At 50.9% G+C, this 25,348-nt stretch overlaps 1 protein-coding gene across 2 annotated transcripts; it reads left to right on the top strand.

The window, feature by feature from the left end:
* Nucleotides 1-2,590: 2,590 nt before the first annotated feature.
* Nucleotides 2,591-19,107, top strand: MBD3 (methyl-CpG binding domain protein 3). Of its 2 annotated transcripts, none has more exons than XM_051810748.1 (8): nucleotides 2,591-2,657; nucleotides 6,979-7,035; nucleotides 9,039-9,198; nucleotides 11,374-11,511; nucleotides 13,429-13,519; nucleotides 14,383-14,560; nucleotides 15,927-16,124; nucleotides 17,271-19,107. In XM_051810748.1, the coding sequence occupies exons 1-7, from the start codon at nucleotides 2,602-2,604 to the stop codon at nucleotides 16,117-16,119; spliced, it is 873 nt and encodes a 290-aa protein (XP_051666708.1). In that variant the 5' UTR covers nucleotides 2,591-2,601; the 3' UTR covers nucleotides 16,120-16,124; nucleotides 17,271-19,107. The 2 variants fall into 2 exon arrangements, with proteins under 2 accessions (XP_051666708.1, XP_051666709.1); XM_051810749.1 differs by lacking the exon at nucleotides 2,591-2,657 and adding an exon at nucleotides 2,896-3,109.
* Nucleotides 19,108-25,348: the final 6,241 nt, after the last annotated feature.

Raw genomic sequence — 25,348 nt, forward strand, 5'->3', positions numbered from 1 at the left:
TCCTGATACCCCAAGCTCGAGGCCCAGAGGACATTTCAGGGATCCCCTTCCCCATCTGCACCGCCAGCCCCATCTGCTCCCAGATCTGCCAGTTCCTTCTCAAAAACGCCCCTGAAGGGGATTTCAGGTGCCTCAGTTTCCCTCATACACTCACTTTTATACTTCATTTTCAATCAAGAAGCTGTATTTCAGTACAAGCTTTTGGTTAGAACAGTAGGAGTTGGGCTGGGTTGTGAGGTTTTGGGGTGGTTTTTCCAAAAAAAAGATGATTTATGCATTACAGAACACAGTGTAGGTTTGATCAATACTGGGAACTGGAACTTTTTTGATCTGTTTGTGCAAGACTGCAGGAAATAACACCGATAGCAGAGCGAGGTATTCCTTAAGTGTGAGCCCAGAGGAGACAATGTTACACCACCAAGCCCCAAACCAGTCCCTGGGGAGCTGGAATGCCTTGAGGGCAATGGGAAGCTCAGCACTGATCAAATAAAAGACAACAGCTCCACTCTCCTGGATCATAAGTCTCTCTGAACAAAGCAAATGTAACCAGCACCTCCAGGCACACCCGGCTCTTGGGAGTTATTTGCAGTTTCTACCCCTGAGTCTGGACAACTTGAACCCCATTGTGGGGGTCTTGGGGTTCCCTCTCATCTGCAACACCTCTCACATCCATCCACTCCTGCTGCTTTCCAAATGAGGGAGTTTGAAACCAATGAGTGAGCCCTGATATAAAAAGGAAAAAAGGTAATAAGTAATAACCAACTGTGTGGAGTTTGACAAGGGTAAGTGCCAGATCCTGCCCCTGGGATGGGCAGTGTTGGATGCAGGGACAGACTGGGGAAGGAGGGACTGGGGAAGAGCACCAGGGGAAGGGCCCTGGGGGTCCTGGTCAGTGGCCAGTTGGATCTGAGTCAGCAGAGTGTCCTGGCAGCCCAAAGGGTCACCCTGTCCCGGGGGGCATCAGGCCCAGCATCGCCGGCCGGGCCAGGGAGGGGATTGTCCAACCCTACTCTGACCTGGGGCGGCCTCACCTCGAGTCCTGGGGGCTGTTTGGGGGTCACAGTGTCAGAAACATCTAATCAATGTCAGAAGGATGTTGGAGAGTGTCCAAAAGAAGCACACGGGGATGGGGAAGGGTCTGAGGAGCATCTGAGGGCACTCGGCTGGTTCAGCTGGAGCAGAGGAGACTGAGGGGAGACTCCTCGGGGGCTGCAGCTCCTGCCGAGGGGAGGCGGAGGGGCAGGGACTGAGCTCTGCTCTGGGACCAGGGACAGGACCCAGGGAAGGGCTGGAGCTGTGCCAGGGGGGTTGGGATGGATCTCAGGGAAAGGTTCTTCCCCCACAGGGTGCTGGGGCACTGCCCAGGCTCCCCAGGGCAGTGGGCACGGCCCCAAGGCTGCCAGAGCTCCAGGAGGGCTTGGACAACGCTCTGAGGGACAGGGTGGGATGGTTGGGGTGTCTGTGCAGGGCCAGGGGTTGGGCTGGATGGACCTTGTGGGTCCCTTCCCATTCAGGATATCCCAGGATTCTAACTCAATCTACCACCAGCTGTGGACTGGAGGAAGCACTGGCAGTTCACACAGACTGAGTTTGATGTCAGCCCAGAGCAGTGGCTGGAGCTGAGCTCATTGCAATGATCCCAGCGGGTTCCAGGCGCGCTCCCATGGACACCACTGCTCTGAAGTCTGATGCTGATCCCTTCCCAACTCTCCTCCGAGCAGGATTCTTACCAAAAATCTAATGCATCATCCATTCATTAGAGGAAAACTGATTCCTCTGACTTGCCTTGGGAAGGAGGCTGCCTTGTGGTGCTTGGTGTTTTCCAGCATGTGGATACTGGAATGGTGAGGAATACGAGCTGCCAGGATTCGGGTGCTGGGTGGCACTTCATTCCCAAAGCTGGATTCCAGGTGGATGTTCCCCTGCAGCGGGAGGCAGACGCCCCTCTCAGGGCTTCCACCATGGCTCATTTGGCCCTGCTTGGTTTATACCTTTTTTCTGGAAAACTTTTCACTGCTTTGTCTTCACTCCAGCTCCTCCAGAGCAGATTTCCCCCCTTTCACGGGAGGGTGTTTGAGGGGTCTTTGTGCGTGGCTCGCCCTTCAGACCCTGTCCCGGAGCGGGGCTGCGGCCGCTGGACAGAGCGGAACGGCCCCGGCAAAGCCCCTCGGGGGCCGCCCCGCCGCCAGTGCCGGTTCTCCCCGGCGGGGTCCCGGCGGGTCCGTGTCCCCGGGGGGGGGTCCGTGTCCCCGGGCGGGTCCGTGTCCCCGGGCGGGTCCGTGTGCCCGGGCTGTGGGCGGGGGTCGCGCTCGGGCGGGTCTCTGTGCCCGGGCGGGTCCGTGTCCCCGGGGGGGTCTCTGTCCCCAGTCGGGTCCGTGTCCCCAGTCGGGTCCGTGTGCCCGGGCAGTGGGCGGGGGTCGCGCTCGGGCGGGTCTCTGTCCCCGGGGGGGTCCGTGTGGCCGGGCGGTGGGCGGGGGTCGCGCTCGGGCGGGTCGGTGCCCGCGGGCGGGGCGGGGGGCGCGGGGGCGGGGCCGGCGCTGCGGGGGGCCGGGCGGGGGGTCGCGGGGCCGCCAGTGCGGCCGGGGAGGGCGCGGGGGGAAGATGCCCAAAGCGGCTGTGCGGGGACACCGCGGGGGCCCGCGGCGACGGGGGCTGCGGTAAGACCGGGGGTACCCCGGGGGGGGGGAACAGGGCTGCGGGGGGAGGGGGGGGCGCACGTGGGGGCGGTGGGGAGGGACTATATCCGGGCGGAGGGATCCGGGCGCGGCGGGCGGCGGGTGGAAGGGGCGGGCGCGGAGCGACGGGGGCGGGCGGAGGGAGCAGCGCCGGGGCCCGGCGGGCGGGATCGGGATCGGGATCGGGATCGGGATCGGGATCGGGATCGGGATCGGGATCAGCAGCGGGATCGGGATCGGGATCAGCAGCGGGATTGGGTTGGGATCAGGAGTGGGACCGGGACGAGCCGGGCCCGCGGCGCCGCCTCCCGGGGGCAGCGGGAGCCCGGAAGAGCCGGCGGCGGGAGGAGAGCGCGGCGGCCGGGAAGAGCCGGCGGGAGGCGGCCGGAGCCAGGCGGGAGCGGGCCGGGAAGAGCCGCCATGGAGCGGAAGAGGTGGGAGCGCTCGGCGGGGCCGCCCCGGGCACGGGGGGGAGCGGAGGCCGCGGGGGGAGCCCGGGGGGGCCGCGCCGGGGCTGCAGCCACAGGTGGAGGGGTCCGGACCTGCCCCGGGATGCTCGGCCCCCCACCCGCTGTGCTGCCCGTCGGGGGGAGCCCCCGCGTCCCCTCGGGGCGGCTCATCCCCGCAAACCGCGCTGGGGTTTTGTGTGTTCTCAAATGAATTAAGGTGCTTGCGAGCAGCCGGGGTGTCGTTTCTCGCTCTCTCTGTTGCTCTCTGGGTGCATTTAGAGATTTTTGGGGGGGTCGGAGGGAGCCTCGCCTGCCCGCGCCGGCGGGGGAGCCCCGGGCAGGCTCGGGATGCGCCTTCCCGGGAGCGCGGCTGTGGGGGAGCACATGGCCCGCGAGCTGAGGGTTCGCTATTTATATCGTCCCCGGATGGCTTCTGTGGCTCATATGGCCGTAGGTGGCCGTATGGATCCTCCCCGCACCCACGAGGGCTGAGCTGCGGAACTCGGGTCCTTCGGGAGCTGGGGAGAGCAGGGGAGTTGTCCCTGCGTCCTCACTTGGCCCTGCTGGTCGGGAAAATACAGACCATCAACTTAACCCATCTGTCATGGAATCATCACCGAGTGGTTTGGGTTGGGAGCGACCTTAGAGCCCGTCCAGTCCCACCCCCTGCCGTGGGCAGGGGCACCTTCCACCAGCCCAGGTTGCCCCAGGTCTCATCCGACGTGGCCTTGGACACTTCCAGGGACGGGGCAGCCACAGCCTTAGGTTTTGCTCTTAGAATCAGGTTGTGAGAAGAGCAGTGAGTGAACCAGAAAATACCATCCTTGAGAGCAGAAACCAACTCTGCTTGGAGGGTGAGGGGAGGATGAGACCACCAGCAGCGGCTGAAAACTTCAAAAGTCCCATTTTTTCCCCAGAACTTACTTGTGAAGTTACAGTATGGGAGCTGAACTTCAAAAAAAAGGGGGAGAGAGGATAAGCAGCATGTTTTTATTCCCAAATTATAGTGGGTTGTCCCTTTATATCAATTTGGACAGAGATCAAAGGTAGAACAGGGCTTCGTTCCACTAATTTTTGGTTACTGTTGCATTTTGCATTACCTCAGAGTGGCAAATACAGGTGTGGTGTTTCTTTAATACCTCTGCTAGTTCTGCCTGTTGCTTACCTGGGTGATTTTTCTGTCCAGCTCCTCTGGATGTACAGATGCAGTGAGGGCTTGTCGAAAATTCCCCGTGAGATGTGTGTGTGAGCCAGTCCCTGGCTGGAAATCAAACCTTCCTCAAGGTGTAAGTACCTGGGCAGGTTTTAAAACCAGTCCTCAAACCTCAGGTTTAGGAAGGTTTCTGGTTGATGTGATGGAGCTTGTGGGCCAGATTTGGAGCAAGCAGGAAGGGTGCTGGGATGCAGGATTTCAGGAAGGGAAGTGTATCAGGGATTTTGTGAAAGTGGCAGGTTGTCTTTGAGGGAGTTTTGGCTACAAAAGCTCTCTTTGGAGTCAGGGTTCTCACCCAGGGAAAGGAGAATTTAGTGCTGCTTTGTGGGGCTTTTCTTCAGAGTATTTTTCTCCAGAAAGTTTGAGGACCAAGTGTCAGAAATTTGGGATCTCTGCTTGTCTCTGCTTCAAGCTGTTGAAATTGCTGTGCTGGGAAACTTCACAGATCTCTTGTGTGAAACTTAAGTTAGTTGAGAATTTCTTAATTTGCAGCACTAATGTAAAAAGTTGGAAGAAAACATTTTTAACACTCCCCCGAGGATGTTTTGATCAATATACTTCCCCCCCCCCAAAAAAAAAACATAGAGGAGAATGCTTCTCCTGAGTTTGTGCTTTGCTTTTCCTCTGTTCTGGTTTGCCCACAGGGAAGCTCTAATGAATTCTCTCATGAGAGGGGATCTGCCTCAAGTTGCACCGGGGGAGGTTCAGATTAGGTATTAGGGAATTTTTTTTCATGGAAGGGGTTCTCAAGCACTGGAAGAGGCTGCCCAGGGCAGTGGCAGAGTCACCGTGCCTGGAAGCGTTCGTAAAACATGTGGTTGTGGCACTTGGAGACGTGGGGCAGTGATGGTGGCGGTGCTGGGTTGATGACTGCACTCAATCTTAGAGGTCTTTTCCATCCTTTACAATTCCACGATTCCATGATGCTGCAGTTGAGCCTTATAAGAACATCTGCTTCTGTCTGTGCTCGGTCCTGAGTTACGGTGTTACCACTCGGGCTCTTGTGCAGGGGTGTGGTGCTTCTGGAGGTTTGGAAGGTTTTGTGTGTGCAAGTTCTTCGTTTTGGGGTTTTTTGGCGTGGTTGGAGCCCAAGCTGCTGAACAAAGACACCCCATTGCCCTGCAGGGCAGGGAGCACCATCCCCTCCACGCTGGTGCTTGGAACAGCCCTGGTGGGAAGGGACAGGTCGGGTCCCTAAGGCTGGATGTGAAGGAGTGGGGTGGGTTATGGCAGCTGGAGGAGTCACCCAGCTTGGTCTGGCTTGTTCCCATCAGTGTTTCTGTGTCTGTGCCAGCCCAGCCCATCCCAACAGAACCCAGCTGGAGTGTGGGACTGCCAGGGCAGGGCTGGGTGTCGATGCTCCATCCCGGGATAACGCGGTGATGCTGTAGGAGGGATGCTGGCAGTGCCAGGGTGGGCAGTGTCCCGGGATCCCCATCTCCCTGGGGGCAGAGTCAGGGGTCCTGCAGCCCCCCAAGGACCCCCAGCACCGGGCTTGGCCTGGAGCAGGGCTGGGGGGAGAAGTGAGAGGAGGGAGCACACAGAAAAGGAGAAGGAAAATCACTTTGTGTTCTCCCCATCGCCCCCCCAGCGAGTAAAAGAGGCTCTGGGTGTGTGCTCTCCATCACCCGTTTCCCCGGGTTATTCCTGTCTCCATTTCTTCCCAAGGCAGGCGGCGGCTGGGCTGGCTCAGGGTTTTGGGTTTTTTTTTTTTGCCTTTTGTCCCTGGCTTCCCAAGTTGTGCAGATCCTGTGCGGGCTAAATGGGAGAGCGGAGGGGAGGAGACTCGTGCGAGGAGGGAGGAGGGGAGAGGGCCTGGGCTGGCAGCCGCGCTCTCCTTAAGGATATAAGGCAGGAAACAAAGGGCGAGCTGCACATGGAGAGCGGGGGCACCTGGCAGGCCTGGCCCTTCAATAGCCTGCCCCGAAGGCGGCTTAATCCACACGGAAAAGTCTGGGAATGAGGGGTGGGGGTGGCTCGGGCTGGTCCCGGTGCCCAGGTCAGTGTTGTCGGGAGCCAGGGGCAGATAAAGCCTCGGAGCTGTTGATGGACGAGCATGTAAAATCCTTTGCAACTTTGCTTGCCCTTGCCTTTCAGCCTTGGGGGAGTGTGACAGACCCCAATTTGGGACCCCGGGATCAGTTTGGCCTCGCAGCTTCGGTGCCTGCAGGGTTTGTTGCTGAGAGAGTTTGGGTTTTGCAGCTTTGTACCAAAATGTCTCCTTCCTGGGCCTCTTTAAAGTCTTTGTGTCTCCAAGCCAGGAGTGCAGGGCAAAGCCTTTGCTCTGGGGTGGAAGGAGGTAAATTCTGTGTTCTGTGACATTTAAAGGGCACAGAGGCACTTCAGCAGTGCTCAGAGTCGTGAAATGCTGGGGGGCAGTTTCTGTGTGTTGTGAGCAGCAGGCAGTGCTGCTGCTCAAGTTTGGGGTTGTTTGGGCTTCCCCCCACACTTTGAGCCTCTCAGGTCCCCCCAATGTCCTGCATGCCCCTGCCAGAGGGTCTCCAAGCACCCCAGCCCCTCCTTTCTGTGCTCAGTCACCTTTAAGGTGTAGCTTTGCCCCTGATGTCCCGGAGCAGCTTGGGATGATCCTGCCTTTTGCGAGACCTAATCCCAATAAAAGTTTTTCTTCTGACTGTTTCAGTGCTTTTCCTTTGGGCCAAGCTTCCCCAGGAAGAGACAGGACTCTCAGTCATTTCAGGTGGGTTTTCTGAGACGTTTGTGGACTTTGAGCAGCTTTTCAGTTCCAGTGCAAAATGAACACAGCAAAACCACACAAACCCAATGGGCTCTGTTTGTTTAAAATCCTGTCTCTGAGTGTATCTGATTGTTCTGAAAGTTACTCTGCACTTAAATCTGTTATTTTTAAAATGACAAGGACAACTAAACCCTAAATTGGAGCAGCAGATCTTGGAAGAGGAAGCAATGCCATGTTCTTCATACAGGAGGAGTTTCTCTTCCTGGCTTCACCCACAGCTCTGCCCTAAAGCTGTTGGAGTTGGTTATTCCTCTCTCTGAGTCGAGGCAAAAAACTCCCTTTATGGTCCTAAAAAGTGATTTACAAATTTGGGGCTGGACTCAGGCTCTGTTCCTGGGTGCTTATCCTGCTCTGTGTTGTCTTCTGGCCAGAGTGTCAGTGCAGCTCCACAGTTATTCCAGCTGAGGAATAACCAGTGATGGAGTGTTTGCTCCCCCTCTCCCTGCCCTCCAAAGATGGATTATTTTCCCCAGCTGGCTCATTTGCATGAACACTTTGGTGTTTGAGCAGTGGTGGTGGTGGCAAGGAAGAGATCCAGGCAGGATAAGCAGCTTGGGAGCAATCAGAGCCAGGAGCTTCTTAAGCAGATGCTGTGTGGCATGACCACAATCTTCAAGTTTTAACTCCTTTGAGGGGCTATTTCAGTTTTAGTAGAATTCCTTTTAACCCTGCCTCAGTTTTTTGGAGAGCTTTTAATCCTTTGGTTGTGTTTTTGTTTATTTTAATTTATTTGTTTTGTGTACAGTCTGACTTGCACTAATTCCTTTGCCACTGTCCCATGATAGAAATTCTCTTCTTATGCTGTTTTTCCCCTAATAAAAGCTTCAGGGCAGCAGATAATATGTGAAAATAGACTTTTCCTTTGATCTTTTGTTGTTGTTGTTGTTGTTGTTGTTGAGAAGACCCTGGCGAGGTTTTCAGTATCTCACCAGCGGGAGGTAAGGTGATAACTGGCATTTTTGATCTTAAAATGCCTTTTACTCTGTTAAACTGTTATAATATAATGGATTTACGTGGAATGAGCTTCTCCTAGATGGGTGCTAGGGTTGGATATGCAAGTTGAAAGGTGGAGAAATCCAGAATGAGAGAAATTAGGGGAATGAAGAGGAGTTTTTATGCTGCTCAGTGAAGTGAAGAATACTTTGTCCTTATTATCTGTAGAGTTCTACACTGCAGCCATAACATACTGACTTATTTAGCTTTATGCATTAAAAAAAAGAGTTTATAATGTTATATTATTAAAAAAAAACCCAAACCCCAGAACCCCAGCAAAGTGTTTGTCTCCAGGATGAGTCTTTCATGGGAACCCAGGTATTTAAAAGGAATCTCTCTCTTCCCTTTTGCCAATAATGGAAAATTTTCCAAGGTTTTGACCTTTATCTTTGCACCACTTAAGCTTTGTAATTCGTTGTTCTGCAGCTTGTCAGCAGCTACCTTCTGGTTTTCTCCCTGCTTCTGGGCAATCCTGAAGTGTTCAGGGTGCAACCAGAGCATTGTATTTAAACCTGAATGTGCTGCTCAGGGGGGGAGGGAGAGGAGATGAGGAGACATTTGTGCTGCTGGTCAAATGGGACATTCCTGGGAGAAGAAATTATGCTTGAAAATGGGCATTTGTTATCTGAGACAACTGAGTGAGAAGTTCTTCTGTAATGAGATCACCCACGTTGGTTATTGTGTGAATTGTGCCACATTCATTGATGGGATCTGAACCTTCCTCTTAATATATAACAACATTTTACCATGGTCTGCACTTAATTTGCCTCTTCCACATGAAAAGCAGGTAATATGACAGCAGAAATATCCATTTAGAGTTCCACGTGAGCTTCGTCCTTGGAAAATCAGCACCCGTTTTTCGGGAAGGAAATAGGAATTGCCTCTGCTGAGCTGTGGGGAGTGCTGGGGTTGGAATCCAGAGGGTTTACATGTCTCTCCTGTGTTTTTTGCAGCCCCAGTGGGAAGAAGTTCCGCAGCAAGCCGCAGCTGGCCCGGTACCTGGGCAGCTCCATGGACCTGGGCACCTTCGACTTCCGCACGGGAAAGATGCTGATGAACAAGATGAACAAGAACAGGCAGAGGATGCGCTATGACTGCTCCAACCAGGCCAAGGTGAGAGCAGGTGCAGTGGCACTCCCCCTCCCTGCCTGTTGGTGTGCTGCCAGAGCAGTGGCTGGGATATTTCAGGGGCTGGGGTAGAGTGAAAATGAAGCGTTTCGTGATCGAAGTGTGGGGTTGGAGTTGGGTGAGAACATCTCTGTTATGGGGGGTGGGATAAAAGCAACTCCCTGCTGCTCCCAGGGGGCTGGTGCCATGGGGAATGTTGTGGAACTACTCAATATTTGTGCAGAAGAGCACATTTGTCATCTTCATCTCTTCCCAATGTCAAAAAAGACATGGAGCTGCTGGAGTGAGTTCAGAGGAGGCCACGGAGATGCTCCAAGGGCTGGAGCCCCTCTGCTCTGGAGCCAGGCTGGGAGAGCTGGGGGGGTTCACCTGGAGAAGAGAAGGCTCCAGGGAGAGCTGAGAGCCCCTTGCAGGGCCTAAAGGGGCTCCAGGAAAGCTGGAGAGGGACTGGGGACAAGGGATGGAGGGACAGGACAAGGGGGAATGGCTTCCCAGTGCCAGAGGGCAGGGTGAGATGGGATATTGGGAAGGAATTGTTGGCTGTGAGGGTGGGGAGGGGCTGTCCCAGGTTTCCCAGAGCAGCTGTGGCTGCCCCATCCCTGGGAGTGTCCCAGGCCAGGTTGGAGGGGGCTTGGATCAACCTGGGCTAGTGGAAGGTGTCCCTGCCCATGGTAGGGGGTGGAACAGGATGAGATTTAAAATCCCTTTCAACCCAAACATTCCATGATTCTGTGATCCCACTCCCTGGAGTGTGGGCTCACCTTCTCCAGCACAGTCTCCTGCAGAGCCCCAGATCTCCAGCTGGCTCCTGGGGCTGTGCAGCAGCTCTACCCTGCCCTGGCCTTTGGTTTGGGAGGAGAGGAGGGACCTGTATCCACAGGGATGATGCAGCCTCCAGGCAGTGATTCAGTGGAGTTATCCCAGGCCATGCCAGTGTCAGCTTTGGAATTGATTGAAGGGAAGGAGGCATTTGGGGCAAAAATCTGGAGAGGGAAGAGGATGGCGAGGTCTATTTGTAGGACAGAATAAGAGTCTGTGTTAACCCCTGGTAATTTGGATTGTTGAGGTCCAGTCAGGGTGACAGTGACATTGGAGGGCTGCACTCGAGTCTGGATTGAGCCACTCAAGTCATTCCTGAGTATCTTCACTGGTTGCTAAAATCTTTCTCAGAACCCAAAAGCTGATGTCTGTGCACCTAAAATTAGTGTGAAAAAAGCACAATGCTTGTATTTTAAATACCTCAAGTCAAGAACCCTCACAGGAGCGATGAGAACGTTTCCTCCCGGCCCTGGGAGCTGCTGTGATATTTTGGGACCTGCCCTGAGGCAGAGACCAGCAGCTCACACACCTCTCAGGCTAAAAATTGTGCCCAAACCTCTCAATAAATGCACAGATCGTTACCATTGGCTTCTGAATGGATTAGCACCCAGATGGTTCAGAATTATATTTGTCCTGAATACATCTTTTCTCCATCTCATGAATAAATCTGTGAATCAGATGCAGTGTTTGCATCCTCGAGAACAAAGTGTGTCCTAGAGCCATTCCAAGAGTTGCATCTTAGATTTTGGGGATGAGGAACAGTCTTCCTGTGTTTCCACTAACAGAAAATGCAGTCATACAGTGCAAAATTGATGAAGAGCTTCATTTAAAGGCTGACTTTCGTTCAGAACTGAAGGTAAAAAAAGGCATCCAGATTCCAGCCGTGTTGGTTTGTTTGTTGGTCTCAGCTGGGTTTAAATGGAATGGTTTAGAATAGTTTCTGGGTTCACAAACGAGTCTCTAAATCCCTCTTCATAATTTTTCTAATTACTACAAATATTGGGTTGTAGTCTCCTGGTTTAGTGATCTACAGGTGGCTTGGCAAAGCTTTCTGCCTATTAAATTCAGTGAAAATGGAGCTAAAAGTGATGTGGTATAAACTAGAAAGGGTGGAGGCTGATATGTTAAACAGAATGGGTGGAAAACTCTGATTTTGATAGGTCTAAGGCAAGATTTGAATTTGGTTATGCAGTTTTAGCAGTCTAACTTGTATAACTTGAGATCAGACAAGATTTCAAGCCCGTGATCTGTTTGCTGCTGCACATCTACGTGGCTGCAGTAGCATTTTGGCAAATAAAAATTATTTTGGGGGGGCTTTTCCTCTGCTCTTGCTTGAAACAGGGCAAGCCTGATTTGAACACAGCCCTGCCTGTGAGACAAACAGCCTCCATCTTCAAACAGCCTGTCACAAAGATCACAAACCACCCCAGCAACAAGGTGAAGAGTGACCCCCAGAAAGCTGTGGACCAGCCCAGGCAGGTAAGACTTGCAGCTTCTTCTCCAGAAAACCAAAAAACTCCTGGATTTGCTACTGGAAGGACCCCAGAATAAACCACTTTGGTTTTGTGATGCTGAGCAAATGCTCCCTGGAGATTCCTGATCTCTGGGATTTCGGAATCTGGAGAAATCTGGCATTTCAGAAGCATTGCCTTGCAGTGCTCCCAGCTTTTAAAAGCAGAGCAAACCCCATTCCCAGTCTGTAGTTACAGGCTGTGTGCACTGGGATTTATAACTAAACTCCAGCCTTTGGTTAGATCACAATTCTGCAGTAGTTAAACCTTAATTTCCTTAATGCCACAAATTTAGTCAGGTGTTGTAATCACTTCAGGGGTCATTTAGGATTAAAATCACTGTCAGATGTTCCAATTGTCTAAGAATTCTGTGTTTGAAATCCATGTTCCTGTACAGGCCACATCCAGTGTGGTGTTTGATGTAGTGCAAGGGATTGTGTATCAGTAGGAGTTAACTCTGCCAGTGTGAGATCATAAATTCACTTGGAATGTCATTATTAATACAAAATCAAAGTGGCTTTCTTATCCAACTGTGTGTTCTCAAATGAGAGAATACACCAAAATTAAGGTAAATCTTTCAGCTTAATTTCATCAGGTGAAAGGATGCAAAAAGAGTGCTTAGGACAAGGAAAGGCCCTGGTAAAATGAGCTGTACCTGTTGGAAGCAATTCTCAGTACAGTTTAACTTCTTGCAGGTCAAGGAGAGTTAAAATCTATTGTTCCAAGAGGGAAAGTGATTTCAACACAAATTAAAAATTCCCTTCCTAAACTGCCGCTTCTCCCATTGAAAACTTTTTGTCTGCAAACTTCAGAACTGCATTTTGAGGGCAGTTCACATGAACCTACTTCAACTAGAACCTTCAGGTGTGAGACAGAGCCTCTCTGAAATGGAGTTGGGTGGTTTGGTTTGATGGCTGTGGGGTTTTTTTGTGTTTTTTTGAAGAGATTGGCAGAGTTTTACCCTGTTTTCCTAAGGAAGTAGAACCCGTGTGTTCACAGTGTTGTTGCTGTTCCCGTGGTTTTGATAGTCAAGACAGTAAAAGAACACTAAAAATATGACACTGACCTCCAAATTCTGAGCTGGACAGAGATTTGTGTCCCTGCTTTAAATATTCTATCAGGCAGCAGAATGTTTGAACTTCTGCTCACAAACTCCAGGTGTTTCTGCAGAATTCGAAAGCAGTGCTGAGGCCATGGCTTAAAAATCACAGAATCCCAGAAGGGACAAGGGGGTGGGATTTGCTTGGACTGTTTGGGGTGAATCCTTGATTTCTCAAAACCTGGATAAAATTGGGGTTTTTTTGAAATATAATTGATCCTCCAGCTGCTCATTGATCACCCTCATGAACCCAGGTGAAGAGTTGAAGGTGTGTCAGGTGCTGTAACTGCCTTTCCACCAAAGCAGATGCTCCTGAGGAGAACCTGTGACTCAAAATCTGGTGAAGGACCAGACATGGTTGTTCTCATGAGAAACTGCTGGAGAGGAAGAAAACAATACTTTACCTTGGATCCAGTCCTTGCATTCCTTAACTTTCTGTGGGATATCTGAGACAGCAGGAGAGGAACGGGGTGTAAAAAAGGCTGTCTCACACTAAGGGCTTGTAGATGAAAGCCAGCAAGCCTGGCCTTGCTTCTCCAGCTCAGAACAGGGAAAATACCAGGCCCTGAAAGAAAAGGAAATCTCTCTCAAGGCAGCAGGTTGGGACAGAGGAGTTGGGGGCTGATTGACAGTGAGGATTGTCCTTCCTGGCAGATCCCTTCTGCAGTAAATCCACGTGGAATTGTCCACAGCAGAGCTCTTCCCTCCCTGCACAGGGAGCAGGTGCTTTGTGGAGTGGACAGTTCCGTTTCTGTTTGTGCCAAGAACCCCTTTCTTTGATTCCAGCTCTTCTGGGAGAAGAAGTTAAGTGGACTGAACGCCTTTGACATTGCAGAGGAGCTGGTGAAAACAATGGACCTTCCCAAAGGTTTGCAAGGTAATCAGAGCCTGCCCTTCACTCAGGGAGGGCATTTTGGTGCCTGTCAGCAGTGAGCTGCAGGTGTTGTGTGTGCCTGGCAGGGCCATGGTCATTCCTGCTGCAGCAGGAACTGCCAGTGCTCCCTGGGGGTCTTGGTGCCCCTTGGCCTGAGAAAGCACTGAAGCAAAACTTGACATTTTTGGGGTCCATGTTCCAGAAACAGCAGAGTCAGAACTGTCTTGGGTTGGAAAGACCTTAAAGGTCACCCAGTCCCACCCCCTGCCATGGGCAGGGACACCTTCCACTAGCCCAGGTGGCTCCAAGCCCCATCCAGCCTGGCCTTGGACACTTCCAGGGATGGGGCAGCCACAGCTGCTCTGGGAAACCTCTGCCAGGGCCTCCCCACCCTCACAGCCAGGAATTCCTTCCCAATATCCCACCTAACCCTGCCCTCCTTCAGCTTAAAGCCATTCCCCCTTGTCCTGTCCCTCCACTCTTTGTCCCAAATCCCTCTCAAGCTCTCCTGGGGCCCCTTTAGGCCCTGCAAGGGGCTCTCAGCTCTCCCTGGATCCTTCTCTCCTCCAGGTGAACCCCCCCAGCTCTCTCACATTTCCTTCAAACATCATGGAAACACCTTTCATTCCCAGTCTACCTTTTCTTTATTATTATTATTGGTTTTGTGTAACAGAATGAGGAAGTGCCCTGGGTGTGAACACCCTTGGAGAGCTGCACAGGAGCTGCTCCAGTGTCCAGGATCTGTGTTGTGTTAGCTCCCAAAACCACAGTGTGTGTTCTGCCATTCCAGTTCCATTCCTACTGTCCTGCTTTTGCTGCTCCCTGCCCTGTGCACTGTTGGTTATGGCTTTTCCTCCCTCCTGCAGGGGTGGGCCCAGGGTGCACAGATGAGACCCTGCTCTCTGCCATCGCCAGTGCCCTGCACACCAGCACCATGCCCATCACAGGCCAGCTCTCTGCAGCTGTGGAGAAGAACCCTGGGGTTTGGCTCAACACCTCACAGCCTCTCTGCAAAGCCTTCATGGTGACAGATGAAGATATCAGGTATTAACCAGAAACACCACTTGGAACAAAGTCCCTTGGGGTAAAACAGTACTTTTTTTGTCAGTGTCTGATAGAACACTGTGGCTTGGGAATTAATTTGAATGGCTCCTCAGCAGCAGAGGAGACAAAAATGGTCACACAAAGCTGCTCTCATGTGCTCAAAGCCCATTGTTTTTTTATTTTGGCCATGCTCAGTTACTCTGAAGTTTCAGGTTTCCATGTCAAAGTGTCCTTTTGTTGACAGAGGTGTCTGAATTGGGGTGACCCTGATTAGGCATCTCTGAGCAGAGATGGGATTGGAGAAATCCTGAACAGTGCCATTGGGTTCTCTTCACCCTTCCTCTGTGTCAGTAAATAAAATAAATAAAATTTATGTGTTGACCAGATCAAAGTCCTGCCTGCTGTGGTGGCAGGGAACAAGGTACAGTTTATTTAGCTATAGGTTGCTTTAGTAGTGAATTATATTGCTAAATCAGGACTGCTCAAACTCAGCTTTAAGTGCATGGTAGAGAACTGAAAATACCAAACAGTAACCTCCAGGTGTGCTGCTTGCACTCACTAAATGCTTAAAGATAGTCCTTGCTTTGACTGCTTAAGAATTACAGGATAAATTTTTTGTGCTTGATTTGTACCAGAATGACCAGGAAAAACACTGCTTAAAACTTTGATTTCCTGTGGCTGAGCTGAAATAGGAGACCTGTGAGCCACTGATTAGTGATCTCTTCTTTACTGGGACTTTGACAGCAAAGGAGCCATAAAATTTAAGGTTTGGACTCAAAAGGGGAACAAGCAAAAAGAAATTATCAGAAACTTCATTTTTCTCCAGTCTGATTTTTGGAAAACTGGGCAGGGTAGGCTGAGGTTTTCTTGTTCAATATTAGTACTAGGAGTTAAAAAGAAAAAAAAGTCTTTGAGTCAGCTGCTAGATTGGTCAGATTCCAACCAGAAATCAACAGGGCACAGGGCTTGTGGCAGAAAATATTGGGCAGGTTTTTAAAGTGTTTTTCATCTTCCCCATCAATATAATGCCAAGGGTGGTTTTTTTTACAGTGCAGTTCTCAGAGGGCTTTTGCAATCCATGCTTGTCTGTCCAGCCTCGTGTTGGAGGGGTTTGAGGCTCCTTTCCCTGGGAGGCTCCTTTCCCTGGGAGGCTCCTTTCCCTGGGAGGCTCCTTTCCCTGGGAGGCTCCTTTCCCTGGGAGGCTCCTTTCCCTGGGAGGCTCCTTTCCCTGGGAGGCTCCTTTCCCTGGGAGGCTCCTTTCCCTGGGAGGCTCCTTTCCCTGGGAGGCTCCTTTCCCTGGGAGGCTCCTTTCCCTGGGAGGCTCCTTTCCCTGGGGGTTGATGGGGGTGTTCCTTGCTCTGGGCAGGAAGCAGGAGGAGCTGGTGCAGCAGGTGAGGAAGAGGCTGGAGGAGGCCCTCATGGCTGACATGCTGGCCCACGTGGAGGAGATCGCCAGGGATGGGGAACCCCCCTCAGAGAAAGAAGGAGGGGAGGAAGAAGGAGAAGAGGAAGAAGAGGAGGAGGAGCAGGACCATGACCAGGAGATGGAGAATGTATAGTCCAGGTAAGGTTATTGCTCACCTTGAACTGGACTTCACTGGAGGCAGGAAGGTTTTCAGGGGGAATCTTAAACGTGGACAGGTCTTTGCTTTTTAGCATGTGCTTTTAAAGGGGTGCTGGGTGTGTGTCAGGGGAGAACCCCCTGCAGAGCTGCCTCCAGCCCTGGGGAACAGCAGGAGGAGGACATGGAGCTGCTGGAGAGAGTCCAGGGATGCTCCAAGGGCTGGAGCCCCTCTGCTCTGGAGCCAGGCTGGGAGAGCTGGGGGGGTTCACCTGGAGAAGAGAAGGCTCCAGGGAGAGCTGAGAGCCCCTTGCAGGGCCTAAAGGGGCTCCAGGAGAGCTGGAGAGGGACTGGGGACAAGGGATGGAGGGACAGGCCAAGGGGGAATGGCTTCTCAGTGCCAGAGGGCAGGGATAGATGGGATATTGGAAAGGAATTCTTGGTTGTGAGGGTGGGGAGGGGCTGTCCCAGGTTTCCCAGAGCAGCTGTGGCTGCCCCTGGATCCCTGGGAGTGTCCAAGGCCAGGCTGGATGGGGTTGGGGAAGGGTCTGGGGCACAGTCTGGTGAGGAGTGTCCAAGGGAGCTGGGAGGGCTCAGCCTGGAGAAAAGGAGGCTCAGGGGGCACGATCCCAGCTCTCCCAGCCTGTCTCCAAAGCAGAGGGGCTCCAGCCCTGGGATCAATTTAGTGGCCTCCTCTGGAGCCTTTGAGGCAAGAATCAAGAATATGGAGGGGGAAAAAAATGGAATATTTAGGATGAATAACAGAAGAAAAGCCTCTTTGGAGAGAATGACACCTGGACTTCAGGTAGAAGGGTGATTTTTATGTTAAGCAATCCTTCAAGTTGGAAGACTGATTACAATGTGAAATCTGCTTGGCCTTTGGGAGATCCCATCTTATATCTGGGCTTTCTTCCCATTTTCCCACATCACTAGCACTAGTTTTTGGACAATGAATGCCTTGAGTTCTTTTCTGCTACAAAGGTCTGGCAACAGGCAAGAACCAGAACAAACTGTCTGCTGCAGGTGAAACCCAGGAGATAAAGACATGGATATGTTATGGCCGTGGGAATTCTTCTTTTTAGAACTCACTTGCCTGTAAAGATACAACAAGTTCTTATTGACTTACAGGGTCTTTTTTGTCTCTTCCAGGGAGTTCCATCTAAGAATTCCCAGTATAAAGCCAATCAGCAGGGTCAGCACAACCATTTACAGAGCCAGGAGTGCACCACCAGTCCAACTGTACCCCGGAGCATTTGGATGTACTTCAGGAAACTCGGGAGCTGATGGTTCATTCACTGCTGGGGAGTTTTGCAGGTGGAACTTGACTAAACTCCACTCCCCCTCCTTTTTCTGAAGGGCTGGGGTGATTGGGAATGCAAAAGTGGGAGGGGATAAAGGGAGGGGAAATAATAGGAACCAAATTTGCTGTCTCTTTTTTTTTTTATTATTATGTTTTGTGGGTCAGTGAGAGGTGATTACATTTTTAAACTTTTTTTATCAAAATACCTTTAATGACCCACGGAAACAATTTTCTCTCTAACCCAGGAGAGAGAGAGAGAGAGATGCTGTTTCACTCCTTGGCTACTCTGCTGTGGGCTACCTGTTTGTACCTGGCTGTAGGGAGGTCATTTCATGTCGTGGATTGTCATTCCATATGTGAATTCCAGTCACTGAGTCGCCGTTTCCTCACGAGACCACATTGGTCTTGGAAGTGCAGTCTCAGAGCTGAACTACCAGTGCCTGGTCCCAGCTGAGGTTTGGGGAGTAGGGGAAGTTACTTGGGCTGCCAGCTCTGGTAGTTGGGCTTTGGGGTTAGTTCCACACCACACTGAGAGCACTCCCGAGCAGGGTTTGGACTCTGGGTGTCCAAACACTCTGAATAGAGTTTTGGAGAGAAATATACCCAGCCTGAGGTGTATTTTGGTTTGGTTCAAGTCCAGTCAGAAGGACTTTTTTTTTTCTCAACTGGGGATGGAAGGATGACTCATTTCTGACTGACAATGAGGAAAACTTCCTCCTTTTTCTCTTCTGGTGCCAAGAACCTGCCCTCTGTTCCTCTGTGTGGAGGGAAGGGGATCCATTCCAACAGGTGTGGCCACACACCTGCTTTCGTGTGCAGTAATGTTCTGACCTCTTTAAAAAAAAAAAAAAAAAAAAGAAAGGAAAAAGGTTGATTTTTCTATAATTGATATCTAAAAAGGAATTTAAAGGTTTTTATTAAGTGTTTAAATCTTTTCTTATTTGCATGTGCAGTGAAGTGACCAGCATTTTGTGTCGAAAGTTGAACTGATGTGAAACCTGCCTTAATGTGTTTATAAGTATTTGGCTTCACCATGGGTACCTTGATTGATTCCTCAGTCTCTTCCAGTACACCTGTGAGCATATTGGGGTAACTTGTGGCTAAAAATGGATTTCTCTGGGGAGGGAGACAAGGAGAGGGGAGGAAGATGAGAGTTTATAGCCTGGAGAATGCGTTGACTGGGTTGCAAAAGTTATTTTAGTCTTAGGGTATCCATTGCACAATTCATGCTGAGAGAACAGTAGAAAGTGGTGGATTAAATACTGTGCCACTGAGCAATTGTACAAGTTGGTGGTATCCCAAAACTTGGGGAAGAAAGTAGCTCCCAGAGCCTTTATTGTGTGAGGATGATGAGCAGGGACAGCAGGGCACAAGGGAGTTGCCTTTGGGAGTAGTTCAGCTTCGTGATCCCTGGAAAATATCCCCTGCCAGAGGGATTGATCCTGTGTTCACCCTTTCCTTGGGGGTTTGAAAATACAAAACCCTGTGATGTTGCTCACTTGAGTGCTGCAAGGAGACTGAGCTGTGCTTTGCTGCTGCTCTGCCAGGTGCTGCTCTGGGGAGCTGTGCCTGGCACTGCAGGCAGTGACCATTATTTTCCTTTCTGAACAGTCTGTTACGGTTATTACTCTGTAAACCTGTCCTCTTGTAAGTCATGGTGTTGAATTAAATGTTTCTCACAAAGAAGAGGTTCCTCTAGTCTGCCTCAAGCCCTTACCTGGAGCTTTGTGCTCTGCCCCTCCCAGCTATCCCATCAGAGATGCTTAGGGGGGGTTTGCTCAGGGGGCTCCACTCTGAGATTTGGATCCTGATGTTTGGGGCCTGGCAGGGGGAAATACAGAGGGAAACTTGGGGAAAACTGTTAATTCTTAGTGCAGAGTTCCCTCCTGTGTCCTCATGGAGTGAGAGGCTGCCAGGGTGTCCCATCTCATGGGCAGGTTGGTTATGGAGAATCATGGAATCAGTTGGAAAAGGCTGGAAAAGACCTTGGAGATCATCAAGTCCAACCATCACCTCAGCACCATGTTCACCACTAACCCCTGTCCCCAAGTGCCACATCCACACGTTGTCTGAACACTTCCAGGGATGGTGACTCCACCCCTGCCCTGGGCAGCTGTGCCAGGGCTTGACAACCCTTTGTGGAGAACAAACCTTTCTAATCTCCAATCTAAACCTCCCCTGGCTCAACTAGGCACCATTTCCATGTGTCCTTTGAATCCCAACCCCAGCAGTTCATAACCCACACCAGAGGTGTCCTTGTGAGCCCAGCAATCACCTTCTGACACTGTTTCTTTTTTAAAGCTTGGTTAATATCTAGTGATGTCTTTATTTACTTTTACTTGAATCTAAACATCACCATAAGCATTTGCAGAACCATAACACAGAGGATTGAAATGTTGATACTCACATTTTGATTCACTGAATTATCAGGTTTAAATTGCTGCCACCTCTCGTTTTCCCCACTGTGCTTTCCCTGTCCAGCTTTCTCTTTCCTTCAGAGATTTATAAAGATTATTCATATTTCTGTTTATATGGAGTTGACTGTGCAAAGTGCCAAAAGGGGCCCAGGACTCCTCTCACAGCCAAAGAAACTGGAATAACTTTACCTGCTTATCAAGACAGGTGAGTAAACCAAATATTTCTTCTCACTGACCATGATGTCTTTCTCGGGTTGCTGCAATAACTGGATTAGTTTGTCTTATCACAACCTTGGAAGTGAATAATGGGGATAAAGTACCATCATCAAATATATCCCCAGGGTGGAGGAAGCAACTTTTTGAGGTATGACTTGTAAAGCAGATGGTTAGTAAAGAATATATTTAAGGGCAGTGGAATAGAATTGAGGCCAAACTTATACTTCATTAATTAATAACCTGTTCTGCACAGTGTGTTGGAGCTGGTCCAATAAGGTGGCTCCAGTTTTTATCTCCCCACTTTGTTTTCCAAAACTTCCAGATTTTGAGGGAATGCCATTATCTCCCTGTTTGGATTCCCAGTGTTACATTTGTTGAATCCTGGTTGGATGAAATTGTGTGCAATCCAAAGAGTGAATTAGCATGGATGTGGGACAGGCTGGGTTTGACCTGCAGAGCTTCTGGAGGTGGTTTTGCCCAGGAAAAGTTGGCTCGATTCACATCTGAAGTTGAACTTGCTGAACTGGCTGTTGAGCAAGGAAAGGGAGGGGTTTTCTTGCTTGTAAACTGAGCACATCAGGAAGGGAAAACACTCAGGAATGACATGACTGGACTCTGGGAATGCAGGCATGTTAAACCCTGCCTGGGGTGGCTTTGTCATGGCTGTGAGTGAGAGTCACACAACAGTTTGGGTTGGAGGGGACCTTAAAGCTCATCCAGCCCCACCCTCTGCTGTGGCCTGGGACACCTTCCCCTAGAGCAGGTTGCTCCAATCTGCCCTTGGACACTTCCAGGGATGGGCCACAGCTGCTCTGGGAAACCTGTGCCAGGGCCTCCCCACCCTCAGAGCCAAGAATTCCTTCCCAATATCCCATCTGAATACTCTGCAGGACGTGGATGAAGCAGGACACCTGGAAGGAAAGCTGGTCTTTCAGCACTCCTGACTCATGTCCTTTTGTCTTGCTTTAGGGAGAGACCATTCTGTCTGCACTGACACTCCTGGTCCTGGGAGAGAGGGTGGGATAATGTGTTTGAAGGGGGAGGAGGCAGGAGAATGTTCTTATGGACATAATCCCAAATAACTGGGATTATCTAAGTGGAGAGTTAATCCTGTTCTTCATTAAATAAACAATCTCCAAGAGTCCAGATGCCCATGCAGATATTTGGATGATGCCACTTACTCCCTATCAAATAAAATGCTGTTGTCACTCTGAGCAGGAATTTCTGCATCCACTGGAATTGCTTCAGAACAGACTTTGGGGTCGGTCGAGGTTCCCAGTGCTGCATATTTCAGCTCCCTGCATTAATGAAGCACAGAGAGCCACGAGAAGGTGGTGTCCTAATTCTGCAGCACAGAAAATAATGTCCTGTATGGGCTGTGGGGAGCTAAAAACTTGGATTTGTTCTCAGATTAGCAGGGATCAACTTGAGCTAATGAGGGAAAACCATTCCTTCCTTCCCCCCCTCCCCGAGTCTGACCCTGTGAGAAGCTGAGTGTAGGAGAGAACAGCACAGAACAGCATGTGCTAAATGGTATTTACAGTGACAGAGCATTTGGGAGGGTGAGGAGAGAAAAAAACGTGTTGAACTTCAAAAATGACCCACCAAATGCACTAGAAATTGTCAGGGCATTGGTTGGAAGGCTGATTTAATGGTGCTGATTCCTTCTCAATACCCACAAATAACTACTACTAACTAATAGCACTAACTGCTAGTAATAAATAACTTCTGCCAAGCATAGGAAACTATTTAGTCCATTCATTAAATAAATCTCTGGACTGTTAGTGGGCTTTTCTTACATTGCAGAGTCACAAATGGAAATGGTTTGAGACTGTGCAGAGTTGGAATAGTGGGACAATGAGTAACCAACCTCTGAACTGGGTTGTCCAGTGGCAAAATTCAGAAATGTTTCGCTGTAGGAATCTGGTTTCATTTGCATGTACCAATTACAGGTCTTCTGATAAATAGAATCCCAGACTGGTTTGGGTTGGAAGGACCTTAAAGCCCATCTTGTTCCACCCCCTGCCATGGGCAGGGACACCTTCCACCAGCCCAGGTTGCTCCAAGCCCCATCCAACCTGGCCTTGGACACTTCCAGGGATGGGGCAGCCACAGCTGCTCTGGGCAACCTGTGCCAGGGCCTCCCCACCCTCACAGCCAACAATTCCTTCCCAATATCCCATCTATCCCTGCCCTCTGGCACTGGGAAGCCATTCCCCTTGTCCTGTCCCTCCATCCCTTGTCCCCAGTCCCTCTCCAGCTCTCCTGGAGCCCCTTTAGGCCCTGCAAGGGGCTCTCAGCTCTCCCTGGATCGTTCTCTCCTCCAGGGGAACCCCCCCAGCTCTCCCAGCCTGGCTCCAGAGCAGAGGGGCTCCAGCCCTTGGAGCATCTCTGTGGCCTCCTCTGGACTCTCTCTCAGGGTTGAGTTTTTGGAAGGAGGTGAATACTAAAAAGTTACTACGTGGTTTTGTTTGTAATATGAGTCCATTTTCATGTCCTGGATGAGCCTGTTGGGCACATTCCATGGGGTTCAGTGATCTGAAGGGCTGTAAAGCCTGAAGTGTGGTGGGCCATCTTTTATTTTTCATGCTTTTGTCTGATCTGCAGTCAGTTCTTAGCTTTCCGTCAGGTGGCTGCTCCAGAACTCCAAAATCATTACCTGACAGCTCAATTCTTCATTCTTTTAATGCCTGAAAAAGAGCCATTTGCTAATGGTTCTTTTCCCCCAAGGTGCCTCTTTCATGTCCTGCTGTAGTGAGGAAATGTAGGAAGAAAACTATGAAGAAATCCCTGGTGGTGATGCCAAGAGGTGGCAGAGAAAAGGCTGCTGGGCCTGTTGGTGCTGAGGGATCTCAGAGGTCCATGGTTTGAGTTCACTCAGAGTTGGTCAATTGTAGTTTGTGCCTCTAATGCAGTTTTGGCACATCAGGCTGACATTGATACCTGTCACCTCGAGCTGTCCCCATGTGCTGTTCCCTCAGTCAGCAACTTTGTGGGATGATTGATCTCGGGCTGAGGTCATCTCTCAAGTTCCAGATCTTGTCAATCTGTCTGGCTCCACCCACAGGCAGTGATTCAGCTCCTGATGTGCTGAAATATTCTCTTCCCACACAGAGTAAGGGTTTTTTTGTACTTCTGCTCTGAGCTGCAGCACCTCTTCTGTGCTCTGCTCCAAGCCTGGGCTTTTTTGCATGGTATTTGCATGTGCTTGAAAAACTGTAGAAAGCAGAGTTGGAGCTCCTAAAGAGGGAGAGGAGCAGCTACTCTAGTTCTGTGCAGTGCTGTGATTTAGGCAAATGGATAAAATATTGAGAGAAATGTGGGGAGAAGGACTGGGTGTTGGTGGATGAAAAGCTGGACGTGCTCTGGCCACATGTCCTGGCACCAAGAAACCCCCTGTGCCCTGGGCTGAGCCAGGGGAACAACAGCAGAAGGATGTGGGGCTGTTGGAGCAGGTCCAGAGGAAACCACAGAGCTGCTCCAAGGGCTGGAGCCCCTCTGCTCTGGAGCCAGGCTGGGAGAGCTGGGGGGGTTCACCTGGAGAAGAGAAGGCTCCAGGGAGAGATGAGAGCCCCTTCCAAGGCCTAAAGGGGCTCCAGAAGAGCTGGAGAGGGACTTGGGACAAGGGATGGAGGGACAGGACAAGGGGAATGGCTTCCCAGTGCCAGAGGGCAGGGTGAGAGGGGATATTGGGAAGGAATTGTTGGCTGTGATGGTGGGGAGGCCCTGGCACAGGTTGCCCAGAGCAGCTGTGGCTGCCCCTGGATCCCTGGAGGTGTCCAAGGCCAGGTTGGAGGGAGCTTGGAGCCAGCTGGGCTAGTGGAAGGTGTCCCTGCCCATGGCAGGGGGGGAAACAAGATGATCTTTAAGTTCCCTCCCAACCCAAACCATTCCGAGATGATTTTGTGACAACTGCAGGGTTTGGGTTGGGGGCAGGGAGTTCCTTTCTCTGTGTGCAGTAATTCCCATCTTTAGGGGTTGATCTACAGAGAATGTTCTCCAGAGCAGAACAAATATTCTAGCTTGGATCTTACCCCTTCTACCATTGCACACTTGACCTGGAATAAGCTGCTGTTGCAGAGTTGTTCCCAGGGGATTTGGGTTTATGGAGCTGTGGTTGCACTAATGCTCTGCTATACTTCTGTTTCTCCCTATAGAAAACACCTTAATGGGCTGTTAGACCTCTGCTGTGCTTTAATCCAGTGTTCCATGATTCCCTGTGCACAGCCAAGGGATTGGATTGGTCATTTTGGAGGATATGTTTATTCTGTAGATCACAGAATCCCAGACTGGTTTGGGCTGGGAGGGACCTTAAAGCCCATCCAGTGCCACCCCCTGCCATGGGCAGGGACACCTTCCACTGGCCCAGGTTGCTCCAAGCCCCGTCCAGCCTGGCCTTGGGCACTTCCAGGGATCCAGGGGCAGCTTCAGTGGTCAGAGACCAAATGATTAGAGGCAGCACAAACTTGGGAATGAGTCCTGCTGGGAAATGGGGAAAGCACTTGGAGGGATGGGCTTGGAAGCAGCAAGTAAGAGCCTTCTCTTTTCTCTTGTGTTTAGGGAAATTGGTTCTTCTGCATGGTCATGTTTGTTAAAGAAATGGAATTGTGCTGAACAACTTCTCTAGTTTGTAGAATCATTTTCTCTGTTAATGGGAGACACAAGTCTCTTTAAGAGCTGCTAATTGCTCAGGTTAAAAAAAACCCCAGGGCCACTTGGTGTCATGAGAGGAATTCAGGCTCTCAGAAGAAAGCCTGAGCTAGTTCTGCTGAAAATGGAACAGATCAGAGACACAACAGCTAAAAACCAGGTTTGCCAAAGCACTTAAAATAACAACCGGCAGTTTCCCTGGGTGTTGTTGGACTTGATGTAGAAATTTCCCAAAAGGACTGAGAGAGCACAGAGAGGCAAAAAGGGCAGTGTTGGGAGGGCAGTTCCTGGGGGGGGGGGTTGAAAGCCCATGTACAGGACTTCTTGGGGGCTTCAGAGGTGGAGACATGGTGGCCAGGAGTGTGTTAGTGTTGGAATTGGAGCAAGGACATACCTAAGGAGCCACTTGGGCAGGTTCAGGTACAGGTGGACTCCTCTGTGTTGGTGAAGGTTGCCCAGAGAAGTCACCAGAGACGTGGTGTTGGTCGTTCATGAGTTTTCTCCATCTTGTGGAAACAGAAGAAGCTCAGACAGGAGGGGTTGTACCCTTCACTCTCAAGTTGTGGAAACCCCACTGTTTTTAGTAGTTTAGTGGGGTGTTACAATTTACAGCATTAAATATTTTGAGGGTGAGAGGGGAAATG

Source organism: Manacus candei, unplaced genomic scaffold (assembly GCF_025592945.1).
Source record: "Manacus candei isolate 608988 ecotype Guabito, Panama unplaced genomic scaffold, ASM2559294v1 h1tg000078l, whole genome shotgun sequence".
NCBI lineage: Eukaryota > Metazoa > Chordata > Aves > Passeriformes > Pipridae > Manacus > Manacus candei.